General features: G+C 40.9%; 1 protein-coding gene across 2 annotated transcripts in view; it reads left to right on the top strand.

The window, feature by feature from the left end:
- Positions 1–10,416, top strand: part of LOC6560320 (locomotion-related protein Hikaru genki) — a 28,320-nt gene extending 17,904 nt beyond the window's left edge. Inside the window, exons 2-9 of one of the 2 annotated variants that reach the window (XM_001987301.2) lie at positions 676–1,809; positions 3,740–3,964; positions 4,690–4,787; positions 5,368–5,442; positions 6,862–7,198; positions 7,831–8,319; positions 9,173–9,355; positions 9,665–10,416. In XM_001987301.2, the coding sequence (XP_001987337.1) occupies positions 676–1,809; positions 3,740–3,964; positions 4,690–4,787; positions 5,368–5,442; positions 6,862–7,198; positions 7,831–8,319; positions 9,173–9,355; positions 9,665–9,891 (2,768 nt within the window). In that variant the 3' untranslated portion in view covers positions 9,892–10,416. The remainder of the gene's footprint in view (positions 1–675; positions 1,810–3,739; positions 3,965–4,689; positions 4,788–5,367; positions 5,443–6,861; positions 7,199–7,830; positions 8,320–9,172; positions 9,356–9,664) is intronic. The other variant, XM_032734359.2, reaches the window with a different exon arrangement.
- Positions 10,417–13,252: the final 2,836 nt, after the last annotated feature.

Raw genomic sequence — 13,252 nt, 5'->3', positions numbered from 1 at the left:
GAAAATGCACATTCAATTTTATTTCCTGTATCATCTGGCATCAGGCAAGAGGTGCACATTGATAGTCTTTGCACTTTCAACTAGTATCATGAAATAATCACAAATGTCAACTGCAGAACTTAATTAGCCCAATTTTAGCACATTTCTCTGAGAGTCGGGTATACAAATATGCTTAAAGGGAAAATACTTTAATGCAGAGGAAGGCAATAATGTCACTTGGTGTAGTTGTTTCAACCTTCAACTCGACTTCTATAAAATGGGAAATGGAAAATAGAAAATGGAAAATGCTTACATGACTTTGCTCATTGAAAATTGCAAACTTGTGCGCTCGTGTGTGTTGTGTGTAATGTTGGTGTATGCGTGTGTGTGTGTGTGTGTGTGTGTGTGAATGTGAGTGTTTGTATGTGTGAGCACGCTATGCTTTGCGGAAATGCCAAATGCCAATGGATATTGGAAATTTGCAATTTCGATTGCACTTCAAAGTCAGTCAAAGTTGCCAAGTTATTAAATTAGATCATATATGAAATATTTATGGCAAAAGTTCCAGCTACTTCAAAAACACACTCTAACCCCCTCTTCTCCCCCCCTCTCTCGCTTTTTCTCTCTATCTCTTCCGGTCTATTAGTCACTTCTGACTCACTCTTTCTCGTTTGCTTTCTCATTTTTGTCGTGCAGATGCATCGCCTGGTTGCCGGGCGCCGGATGTTCGCTTCACCATTGTCAAACCGGAAATGACAACGGAGCAGCCGTATGCGAAGTTTGAGACAACACAGGTCTATCTACCGGAGGACTTTACCACCGCCGATGTGGAGTTTGTCGATAAAATGCATGCGGCCAAGGAGAATCATGCGGCCATTGTAAATCCCTATTCGGTTGACTTTGGCGATGATGACACCCATCATGGCCATGATCTGCATGCCGGAGATGCGGCTGCAAGTCTAGTGGACGACACAGATATTGATGATGAGCAGGACGAGCTGCATGGCGCCGAATTAGATGATGCAGCCCGCAAGCGTCTCAATGCCAATCGCAAACAGGGCAGAAAGCATCGCACCGGCTCCGGCCGTCGTCGTCGCCTGGAGAATGAGAATGGCCAGACAGGACGTGGGCGTGGCAGTCGCTATAAGCGTCATGCTATACTGCACGATGTGGATGCCTCCCCGGACACGGATCGCTGGGCTGGCAGCAAATTGGCCGCCGAGGGAGATGTTTACTATGTGCACATTGCGGACATACTGAAATCGAGGGAACCGAATCGCCAGCTGCGCGCCAAGCTGCATCGGCTGAAGCAGAAGGCACGCCTGAGCAAATGCCTTGTGGATGGCAGCAGCGAGAAGTGCATTAAGCTTTTGGCTAAGCTCAAGGCCAAGCAGGCGGAGCAGCAACATTTGGATAAGCAGCCAGCGCAGCATCTGGATGAGCAGCCAGAGAAGAAACTGGATATGGATTTGGAAGTGGAAGTGGAGCAGCAGCAGCAGCAGGATCATCATCGTCGACGCGGTGACAGTCACGCTGCTGAGCTCGACCAGCGTGACTTGGAACCGCGTCCCTGGCATCGACGTCGTCGCAGCAGCAGCAGCAGCAGCAATAACAGCAGCAGCAGCAGCAGCAACATTAGCATCAGCAACATCGATGCCAAAGGCGATGATGGCCAGCTTGAGGTGGATGCCAAAGTTGGCAATCAGTCGAGCAGTGCAGCAGTGGCCCTGCAACGTGTAAAGCGCAAGTCGGGCAAGACCACGGGTGCACTGAGCCGTCCAAAGGGTGGCGGCGATTCCAGCTCTAAGACCACCAGCCGCAAGGATAAGGGTAAGCATTTCAAGCATTTACATAGCGGCCAGACACTGGCATCGCCACAGTGCCCATGACAAATTATTGTATTGAATTGAAAGCCGCTGTCGCTGTCTCGTTGTCTGTCTGTCCGTCTGTGTTATGCTCTTCCACACACCCACAAAAGCAGACAAACACACACACACACACATACACACATACACACAAGACACCTGGAGTGTTGAGAGTGGAGTACACAGCAAAAGAAAAAAGAAAAAAAAAGGAGAAGAAAAAAAAAAAAGAAATACATAGTTGCATACATAAATCGTTAAAAGCTAATCACAGTGTGAAGTCCCATGGCTTCAACCTGGAGTCAGCCATAAATCGCCTCAATTCGCCCTCATGTTCAGCTCTCATTAACATGCTTCATGCTGGCACATCTATTGCTCTATCTTAACTCAAAACAGCACCACTGCATCACATTTCTCTCTACTACTCTAAAAAAAAAAACATCGTTCTTTGTCGTGGCTTGCTCTGTCCTCTGTTGGTTCCTGCCACTTTGGATAATATGATTTATTTGTTTCCCTTTTTATACCCTTGCAGAGGGCCTTACGCATTTCTTAAGAATTAAACTTGATCACCATTTACTACTAATACTAACTTCTTTTTATTTTTGTTCCGATTAGGTTTGTTCTGTGCTTGCCACACTCCATGCAACAAATGTCGGACACCCAGAAATCTTATAAAGTCTTCTTTTGTTTTTAATTGATATTTAAATATTAATGTTTTATTTGTTGCTTAGTAAATATAAATTTAAAAATAAATTTATGTTTATGTTTGAATATGTTTTCCAAAATGTTTCCTAATTTTTATTAATTTCTCATTACGTGCCTAGAATATATATAAACAAAATTTATATTTACATGCAAGGGAATTAAAACTTCGATAACACTCAGAAAGTGGCTTTCTTGTTTTTTATGCCTTTTCATTTCTTTATTTTTTTCTGCCTTTACTTTTTTTTTTTGGCGGACTGCTTCCTCTTTGTGCCGTCCTTTTGTTTACTTTGGTTCAGCTATTTTTGTCCGTTTGCGTTTTTCTATTAGCCTGGATGCTTGGGATCGGGGTCTGGGCACCGGACTCTGGGTTCTGGATTCAGGGTTCTGGCTTTGGTTACTTGGGCACTTGGGTCTATCACCGAGCTCGACTTGTGCTCGCATAATATTATCTTTCATGTTATCTTTTGCCTTTACACTTTGGTTTTTTTCTTGGTTATTTTTTTTTTGACGCCTCGTTCAGAAATGAAGTTGTATCCTGTTAAGTGGCCACCATCACCACCACTTGCCTATCCCTTACATATCTCTGTCTCCCTGTCTATCTGTGCTTGTCCCACTCCATTTCCGTGGTGCTTTTAATGCATATCTAACAACCTTAAGTTGGCCCATTGAAGTTCTAGCTGGCAGCACTTTTCGCACGTTTCGTGCGGCTCTGCGGTTTAATGTGTGTGCTCAAGAGTTGATGCTGCTTCTACGTCGTCGTCTTCTTCTTAGCCATCTTTTGCGGGACAGCTTTTAACGCACTGGCAGTTTTCTAAAGGCTTTGCCAAGATGTTGGCCACTTCAGCATTGAAAGCTCTTGGCATCTGATAACAGCAAGAAGTGGGTGGTTGTGGGGGTCCATAACTCGTTGACTCGTTGAGCATTCAAAGCTCATATACACGCGCATTCATTCATTCATTCACCTGTCTCTCGTCTCGTTCCTCAAATCGGTCATCACAACAACAGCTCATTAGTTGCTTGCTCTACTTGCTCTCTCTCTCTCTCTCTCTCTCTCTTTCACTATTCTCCCGTCTATCTCTCTCTCTCTCTCTCTCTATCTCACAGTCAAATCCCCTTTTCCTTTTTCTTAGCATTTTACATTTGCCCATTTCATAACGCCCTCACCTATTCTGTTCCGATTTCGCCCCAATTAGGCATCTATGATGAGGAGACCGGCTACTCACCAATGCACACCGACGACTCCGAATTCGACGAGGATGAGGAGGAGGATGAGGAGATTGATATATTGCAGCAGTTTACCGAAGTATCAGAGATACGTTTCCCAGGTGAAATTGGACCCATGGGCGATCGGCGACTCTGCAAGATACGTTGTGTCAAGGGCAAGTGGGTGGGGCCGCTGTGTGCCACCAATGAGGAGGGTAAGTGAGCCACCCTCGCAACATACAAGCAAACACCTACACAAATACACACACACACACATACACACACACACATCAATACGCACACAATGGAATGTTAATTATACAATAGCAATACGAATACAATATACGAATACGTAACATGTCATTACAGTAGAGACTCGTATAATAAAGACAACACAATCAGCACACTAAAATAGCAGCACCAGCAACAATCCAGTTGTTTCATTTCAACATCTTTCTCTCTTTCTTTTGGTATAACTATATGTGTGTCTATTACTGCGTTTATGCCACAGAATTCATGAAATCATTTTGCAGCATTAATAAATAATACAAACATTTAGAAATATACGCTAAATAATCTTTCATAATTAATTGCGAATTGCGAACAAATTAAATATTATTGTATTAAATTCAAAATGTTTCAAAATTGTTAAAGCGAGAAAATTCCCCAAAAGTACTCACAAAGTGTTTATTTTCTATTCACTGATTTAAATTATTCAAATCAATATTTTGTGCCACGCAGAAGCAAACAAGACGAGTTGTGCCGAAATTTAAGAATTTGTTCATTGAGTTTAAATAAAATGCATAAATTGCTTAAAATGGTGTTTCATGAATTAATTGTTGCAAAGATTTGTGCAAGCATAAATGCAGTATATGCCATGAAATGTAACATTTATCTGAGTGTGTAACAATGCTGATCTCTGTGACATCTTTATCTGTAGATGACAACGGCAACGTGAAGTTTCAGCCACTCTACAAGAGCTGCCATGTCAATCGCATTCCGACTCATCTGCTGCTCAGCTATCGCAACATCTCCGTGGTAAGTGATGACAGGCAGCAAAAGCCGTCAGCCGTGCCAGGAGCTGAAAACCACCACCACTACATGCAGCACCACACAGCGCGCACACACACACACAGCCCGCAAAAACACACAGCACACATACAAGGCACCCACTTAATACTCACCAACACTGGCACACACAGATATATACACACACACACACACGAACACACACAGCAATAACTCCATGCAAGCTATTGAAGGCATTGCCCTTGGCATAGCCAAATGTGAGTCCAACTCAATTTCGACTGCGTCCTGTCTCTGTCTCTCTTTCCCTGTCTCTCGCTCTCGCTCTTGCTCTATCTCTCTCTCTCTCTCTCTATATATATATATATATATGTATAAGTCTCTTGTCTCGCTCAATTTCTCCATCATCTTTTGTATCGATATCAGCCGCACAAACAACAACAATTTGCCCAGCGTCATCCTAGCAAAAAATAAAAATAAATAAATCAAATAAAAATAAAAATAAAACCAACTTTGCATCCTGCATCCGCATCTGCTCTGTGCAGCACAAGACTCTGTATTTTTGGTACTCTTTGATCTCTCTCTCTTGCAGACACCGATACCACCAAATCGCGGCTGGCGTAAAACGCGCTTATCCAAATCGACACTTGTCTCAAACACAGAAATTGTGAGTGGTCATCCTTGACGCTACGTAATCGTCATCGTCGTCGTCATACATATATACTTGTACCTCGTATCCGTATCTATGCATATTGCTCACATATGTAGTCAAACACAACATCTAGTCGAACAAAAGCACGCACACACACATACACACACACCACACTCAGAAAAATAATGAGTGTAATTTTATTGATAATATTATATCGTAGCAATCAAATAATATTAAATGAAAATTAATGACAAACTAGAAAAATGTTCAGGTCGTTAGAAAAATTTTCTAAATATACGGAAAATCTTTCTGCAAAGCCATTATTTTCAGAAAAAGGTTTATCTAGAATTCATAAATAAATTATAAATATTAATCTCTCGTTAGCAATGTTGAATTTTAAAACACTAAATGTTTAGAAAAATGTAACCTTTAAGAAAGGAACAAATTTGGTTTGTAGAAAGACACAGTTTTCTGTTGCATTATTTACTAAAATTCAAGGCGATTTACTTGCTGAGTGTAGCATATGAGTACTCATAACGAATCTCAATCCAGATCCCAAATATTTGTAAAGTGTTATATATATATACAGATTGAGTATTGTGTCTATCAGGAGATGTAGGTGGTCATTAAGGATACAAGATTGAGAAACCCAAAGAACACTTTGCTTTCTTGTAGAAAATTAGGTTGACAAACAAGCTTAATTTGGCTGTTAAGGAAGTACGAAAGATACAACAGAAACAATAATATTAGTAAGATTAATGTCCAACTACTTTTACTCAGCGTAAATACACGTAAGCACACACACGCACACAGTCACACCCACACACCCCCACACACACACACACACTTACAAAGTAGTTTCGGCCCAAGTAGTGGGTCAAATTATCGCTTTTCACAATGACAATTTTCTATGCACGACTTTAGCATTGACCACTGAGCAGCGTCAACGACACAAACAAACAAACACACATACGTACACACACACACACACACACAGACACACACACACACCTGCACGCATACACACACCGAATCGAAGGATACATTTACAGCTAATTACACCGATAACACCACAGACACTATGGAAACTGCACGTCCAGCACGCCCAGGCCACGCCCACGAGCAGAGAGTGCGCCTCGAACTTGTGTTAACAGCTTGTAATTAAGTCTAAACCGAATCTCTTTTGTACTTTCTCTCTCTCTCTCTCTCTCTCTCTCTCTCTCTTTAACCAACTTTATTTTGGTATTTCTCACGCACTGCACGCAAAAATAAAAATAAAAAATAAATAATACTTTAACTTCATTTCCAATGCCTGAAACTTTGCCACTCGCCTGTTACCCGTGGCCCTTTGCCCATTGCCCATTGCCTCATTGGCCCCAATCCAAAACACATTCCACATATTTCCACATTACTGCTGCCTGCTGCCTGCTGCAGAACGTCGGCTGGGATCTGCCGCATGGCCACTCGCTGCAGGCACGCTGCCAGGAGCTGGGCATCTACAAGCTGCTGGGTGAGTCGCGTGTACTATGCTCCAATGGCCTCTGGGCGCCACGCATGCCCAGCTGTGTGCCAACCACCGTGCTGACCAATTACTCGGAGGACAGTGCACCCTCCATACGCGTCAAGATCTTCAACGGTTCGCACTCCTTCGAGCCATCCGGCGTGATGGCTGTGCCGCCGCACAGCACTGTTCAAATGGATTGCATGTATCCGCGTGTCCGTGGCACTCCCGAATGGAGCTGGACCAGCTGGTATATGCAGTATACGACAGGTGAGATTCTTTTTCTTATATATGAAAGAAGGTGTCGAACTTTCAAGTTTGCATGTAGTATTAATATAGATGCCAGGAACTTGAAATTGGGCCAAACGTCGTCCAGACTCTGGCAATAAAGTAGATTCAGCTTAAAGCAGTCAAAAGACTAATTGGGACTTTCCTATTTAGTTTAAGCAGTATTCTACTTATTTATTACTATACTCTTGAAGTGGATGTTACAATTTAGTTTTGAAGTTTGCAATTGACGGAGATATGTCCAACCCCACAAAGTATATATGTTCTTGATCAGCATCACTTGACGAGTCGATATAGCCATATCAATCGGTCCAAACTTTGTAGTCTTCTCCCACAGTTTAAAAGCTATTTCGATGAATCTTGATATATATCCGTATTTTTGCTTATAAAACGAATATGAGAAAAAGAACATTTGTTTAAAACAAAAAGTCATATTCAACTTTAAAAGGTATGCAATTTTCGGTGTGCCTAAGACAGCCGTTCTATTATTTCTTTTTGTACTTATAAAGTAACTTTTTACTTCTAACAAGGAAAGCTAGTAGGACCATTTAAGTGGCTTAAGGAATAAATGTAAATTGTTTCTAACCATTTTCGTTTAACCTTTTCGCTTGCAGGATGGTCGCCTGCCGGCGAGGAGAAGGCTGTAAGATATCGCTTGAGCATCAAGAATATTGAGAACAATGATTCGGGCACCTTTACATGTACTTCGCCGCGCGGTTTGACGAACAGCATTGCAGTGGTGGTGGCCACTTCGACGTGCCCGCAGCTAACGGAACCGATGGCGCCGCTCAGGCTGCGGCTCGAGGGCAATAAGTTGGGCCAGCGAGCGCACTATGAGTGCCCCGAGGGCTTTAGGTTGGATGGCGCATGGAATGCCACCTGCCTGGCCTCCGGCAATTGGTCATCGCCGTCGCCAACATGCCATCCCATTCAGTGCCCACGACTCATTCTCGACGATCCGCATCTCAGTCTCATTGAGCTCAATACATCGGCATGGGGGCGGGCGGTGTTCAAATGCCAATGGGGCTTCAAGCTGACCGGACCGGCGCTGCTCGACTGTGAGCCGACGGGCGTCTGGAGTGGCCCAGTGCCACGCTGCAAAGGTGAGTGCCACAGAACAGAGAGCCACACAATTGCATCTAGCCAATAGCCATGGTTAATTGGCTAATTACACCTGAGTACCTCACTTGAGCCTTCCCGCAATACATTTCATTAATTCAACTCACAAGCTTATCAAGTCAAGTAGTATTTTAAAATAATTTATTATAAGTTATGCGGTCGCAAATTCTTATTCGACAAATTAAACGAATTAGTCGTTTAATTCGTTTCATTTCTTATTATTATTTTTAATGCAATTTGCAAAATGCAAAACATTATTAGAGTCAATTAATATACTAATAACATAGGGGATTTGTTGCAGTCATCTGAAAGAACATAAATTAGGTTAGCTAATTATTTTATTATTAAATTCTCTCTTGTGGCTGGACTTTTTAGGTATTCACCTCGAAGCAAGGCTTTTAGTTGGATATTTGGAAGACTAGTTGCACTTATCTTGTCTTATTATAAATATTTAATAATTATTTTGCTTGTCATTAATCTAGAGGCAACTTCTGTGGGCAACCAAATCATTCAAAACGCAAAACACAGTTATGATTTCAAGATATTCATTCTTAATTACACTTACACATATGCAAATACATAAATATTTTGACATATTTGAGTCTATTAATATATCTGAGTACGTTATTTCATTGAATACATTTATTATGATTACATTCAAGCCTGACGTATTCCACTTGAAGTTACTTCTACTGCCTATTTGTATATCTCATTACTTATTGAACTAGCTTGTTTATTCAACATGTGCTCAATTAAATCACGTTTATTCATCTTCTCTAAAAATAAAACATATAAATAAAATCACGTTTATTCATTTTCTCTGCGGATGTTTTCCAGTCATTCAGTGCGTGATGCCAGTGGCGCCACTAAATGGACGCGTTGGGGGTACCAGTTTGAGCCAGAGGCGTCTGACTGTTGGCGCTTTGGTCACATTTAGCTGCAACGATGGTCACACTCTGGTCGGCGAGTCGAGCATCATATGCACGGAGAACGGGTTCTGGTCGCACTCGCCACCATTTTGTAAGTAGACAACTGATAAATGCACATATAATGCACATGTACGCGGCGATTCCTTGCGTACTCTTCTCCAAAGTGGGCCCACTCACAATACCAATGAATTAATGTACTAACTTGTGTTGTATTTCCGCTGTATAACGATATAACGATCGAAAAAAAACGATACCGATACCGATACCCGATACCGAAACCGATACCCGATCATCACGATTCATCATCATCATGTACGATCATCTGCACATCATCTGCGATAACCTTGCATGCATCCAAATGATCCATCCATATGCATCAATGCTCCATCTCGCATCTCAGGCAAATCGCAGTGCCCCTATCCAGGCGACCCGCCCAACGGTCTGATCGCCCCGCTCAAATTCAACTACGATGCGGGCGACTATCTGAGCGTCCAGTGCCGGCCCGGCTTCATACAGATCCAGACGAACGAGGATCATACTACGGGGCCGCCCGAGCGGCCAAAATGCCAGCCAGATGGCAAGTGGTCAGGACCGTTACCCAAGTGCCGCAGCTACGAGGAGGTGTAGCTTGCCAACCGGTATTAAATCTAATTGGAATTGGATTTCGAGGCGGCAGTCCAGTTTGTCGTCTTTTCGACTTTTGCTCGAGTTGGCAGGCCGACATATAGTATTATGTATACAATTTTGAGGTAGAACCAAAAATTCCAAATTCAACAAGATAATATAAAAATGAACATGAACAAGAACAACAACCCGAGTGATATTTAGATTAACTTAGTGAGAGGTATCAAAATTAATTACCATAATTATTAAATAATTTTTCAAATATTGGCCCCAATTGAACTTGACTTTAAATCACTCGCTATCAACTCTTATCTTAACTTGAATATGAATACTTTACAGTTCTTTCTTTTTTATAATGCATCCAAACGCTCTTCTAGGCCCACTTAAATCTATATCAAGTATTTCATGAGAGAGATGTTAAGTGCTTAAGTGCTAAATGAAAGATATTACCCCAAAAAACATGACAAACCTGAGCAACTTTATGAAATGAATATGTAACATACAAAAATATAAACGTTAAAATGTTAATGAAAAAAATTGAAAAACTTATTCATTTTTTTTCTGATTTTCTAAAAAAAATCTTTATAAATAATATTCAAATTTTATGCTTGCATTTTATAAAAAGAAAATGTCAAAATCTAATAATCTATAATCAACAGTTAAATACAGGTATTCAAAACTTACCAACCGAATACATAGTTAAACTTCTTATAAACACATATAGTACATATATACTTGTATGTATAGCTTAATGGTATATAAGAGAGGTTGGCACAGTTATAAAAGTTGATTGATTGATTGAATAATTGATTGGTTAGTTAGTTAGGTGCGCGCAATTGCTGTGTGGAAACGAAAAGTCATATCCCTCTAATGAAATGCAAGTTAAGCAAGTAATACCTAAAATGTAACGAGTATATGTACGAGTCTGTAAGCAAGCTGCAAAGTGAGGTAACTAATTTTTAAATAAAAGGATATATAAATTATGTATATGTACAACTCAACGTATGATTGTTTTACTTTCGCTTCCCCCTTTCCTCTCACCAGGTACAGCTACACCTCGCAATCTGGCCAAAAGCGAGCAACTGAACGTTGGCCTTAATATTCGCCACCAAACTCAGTCGCGTCTCTTTCGCAGACTCAATTGCGAACACAAGCAATTTTGGATAACACACAAATGTGTGCCAAGGAAAAGCATATTTCATTTCCCAAAGCCAACAGTAATTTGAGTTTGGGCACCAAACATGCTTCAAACGCGGTGCAAAATGCCAACGAGCAGGCGGAAATAAGTTTGCAATGGGTAGCAGCAACCCACACTAAGAAAAAAAGTCGCTCTGAGTTTTAGATAATTGACATAGATGGCCAGGGTGACTCGTCTTATTATTCAGAAGGTATATTTCTAAATCTAATTTAGATTGTTTAATAAATCATCACTCAGCGACGTAATGGCTCAAGTAGACAGCAGCTAAACTCTAACAGATCAGTTGAGAGAAAAGTCTACTTGAAGTGTAGAAAATATTTATTTCTTAAAATAGCGTTTTGCATTTCTGCTTTTTAGAAATATTTTCCATTATTATACTCTGAAAAATCACATTTCAACAAATTGGTTTGCGTATATTTAGAAATTACTTTCTTGCTTTCTCTCTTTCTAGTTTTCAGGGCGATTTTCTTTTAAGGCGTTATTCAACATTTTGTGGTGATTTTTTTTTGTGTATACAAAATCAATTGTAACCGAAACTTGGGACTCAGCGAAGGAATTGCTTATTTTTGATTCAAATTGATGTTTCGCATTATATTCATTTACTGATTATAATATTTTATTTACATTTTTAGAATTTTTTGAGGTAATGATAATGATAAATAAAATTAACAAATGGACTTCTTTATGAGTTACTTAAGAAAAACATTTAGTATTAATGCCTATAGATTACTATTAGTAGAACGGTTTTGAACTAATGATTTGATTTAAAGACAATCAATGACAAAAAATCATCTATCAATATAAATTAATATTTTTATATCTAATAAATTCCTTTGAAGAGAAATTGAATTATTATTATCCATCGACTTTCTTCTTTGAAACAAGCACTGCTAACTTAAATCTGTCTAATCTCTTAAATATTGTAGTAGACTGCTTATGGCAAGACATCATTATGCATGCAAGCACGAGTCTTTTTCTAGATGCATTTGCAGTCTTTATGAAACTACTGGAATAAGCCCTGAAGGTCTGCAACAAACCATTTGCTTACACGCATCTGTGCACTCTGCCCAAGTCTGCGTTTGTGTGTGTTGTGCTGAGTGCGTAGCAATTGTGCTTCAGGCTTTGGCTATGTACATACTCATAAGCCCACGACACCTGTATAAATATATACACACACACATACACCCATTTACACATAGATATGGTCACACACCTGCGCAAAATTAATTTGTTTTGTTCTTTTACCTTTCGGCTGCCAGAAGCACTGCGCTTTAAATGAAACGATTGACGGTACCAGCTGCTCATTCATATATGGCAAACACACACACACGCACACACACACACACGCACACACACACACACGCACACACACACACTCGCATACACAAAGACACATGGCCACAAAAGCCATTGTCGTTTATTCATTTTGGCACTGGCACGCCCTTTTTGCCACATTTAATGGCAATTTTGTGCACAAGTGTGAGAGTGCGAGTGGTGTGTATTGTGTTTGGCCAGGGGTGTGGCAGAGGCGGTGTGGCGGGTGTGTGTGCCTCACAAAAAGGTGTCTAAATTGAGACGCCGTGTCGCAACATTAACTGCCATGTGCGTAATTAAAATTAACTGCCAGAGCAGAGATGCTGTTGGCACAGCTACCGTTACTGCTGTTGCAAATTGGTTTTGCTTGTTACAAACAAACAAAATCCCAAAAAATTAATACTCAAGCAGAGTTGTGCAACATAAAAAGCACATTTGGAAGCCGCACGCTGTAATTGCCTTAAAGTACTGCCAAAATGTTCACAGCACAACTAACTAATTAACCCAGCTCCTGTTAGGATTTTAAATAAATGAGAGTGTAAAGGTGGCCAGGTGGCCACGCCCACACACACAAACTCAACAAAGGATTTAGTATTGGAATGCATTTGCGTGGCTGAAGTCTAAGTTGCATCGCGTGATTTTCGCAAAAGTTGCGCAATATTCATTAGCACCTCAAAGCTTTGCACTTGCGACTGTGTTAAATGCGCAGGAATTAGCCACGCCCCCTCCACTACTGTTCTGCTAACTAAACCTTGCAGGTTAAGCATATCACAACTGCAATATTTTCTGGCCAATGCTCAGGCCAGGACCAATGAGCTATGCATGTCACGTAGCAGCGAATGCCGCTCAAAG

Source organism: Drosophila grimshawi, unplaced genomic scaffold, assembly GCF_018153295.1.
Source record: "Drosophila grimshawi isolate 15287-2541.00 unplaced genomic scaffold, ASM1815329v1 contig_1369, whole genome shotgun sequence".
In the NCBI taxonomy this organism is placed as follows: domain Eukaryota; kingdom Metazoa; phylum Arthropoda; class Insecta; order Diptera; family Drosophilidae; genus Drosophila; species Drosophila grimshawi.
This window is presented reverse-complemented; position numbering and strand designations above follow the sequence as displayed.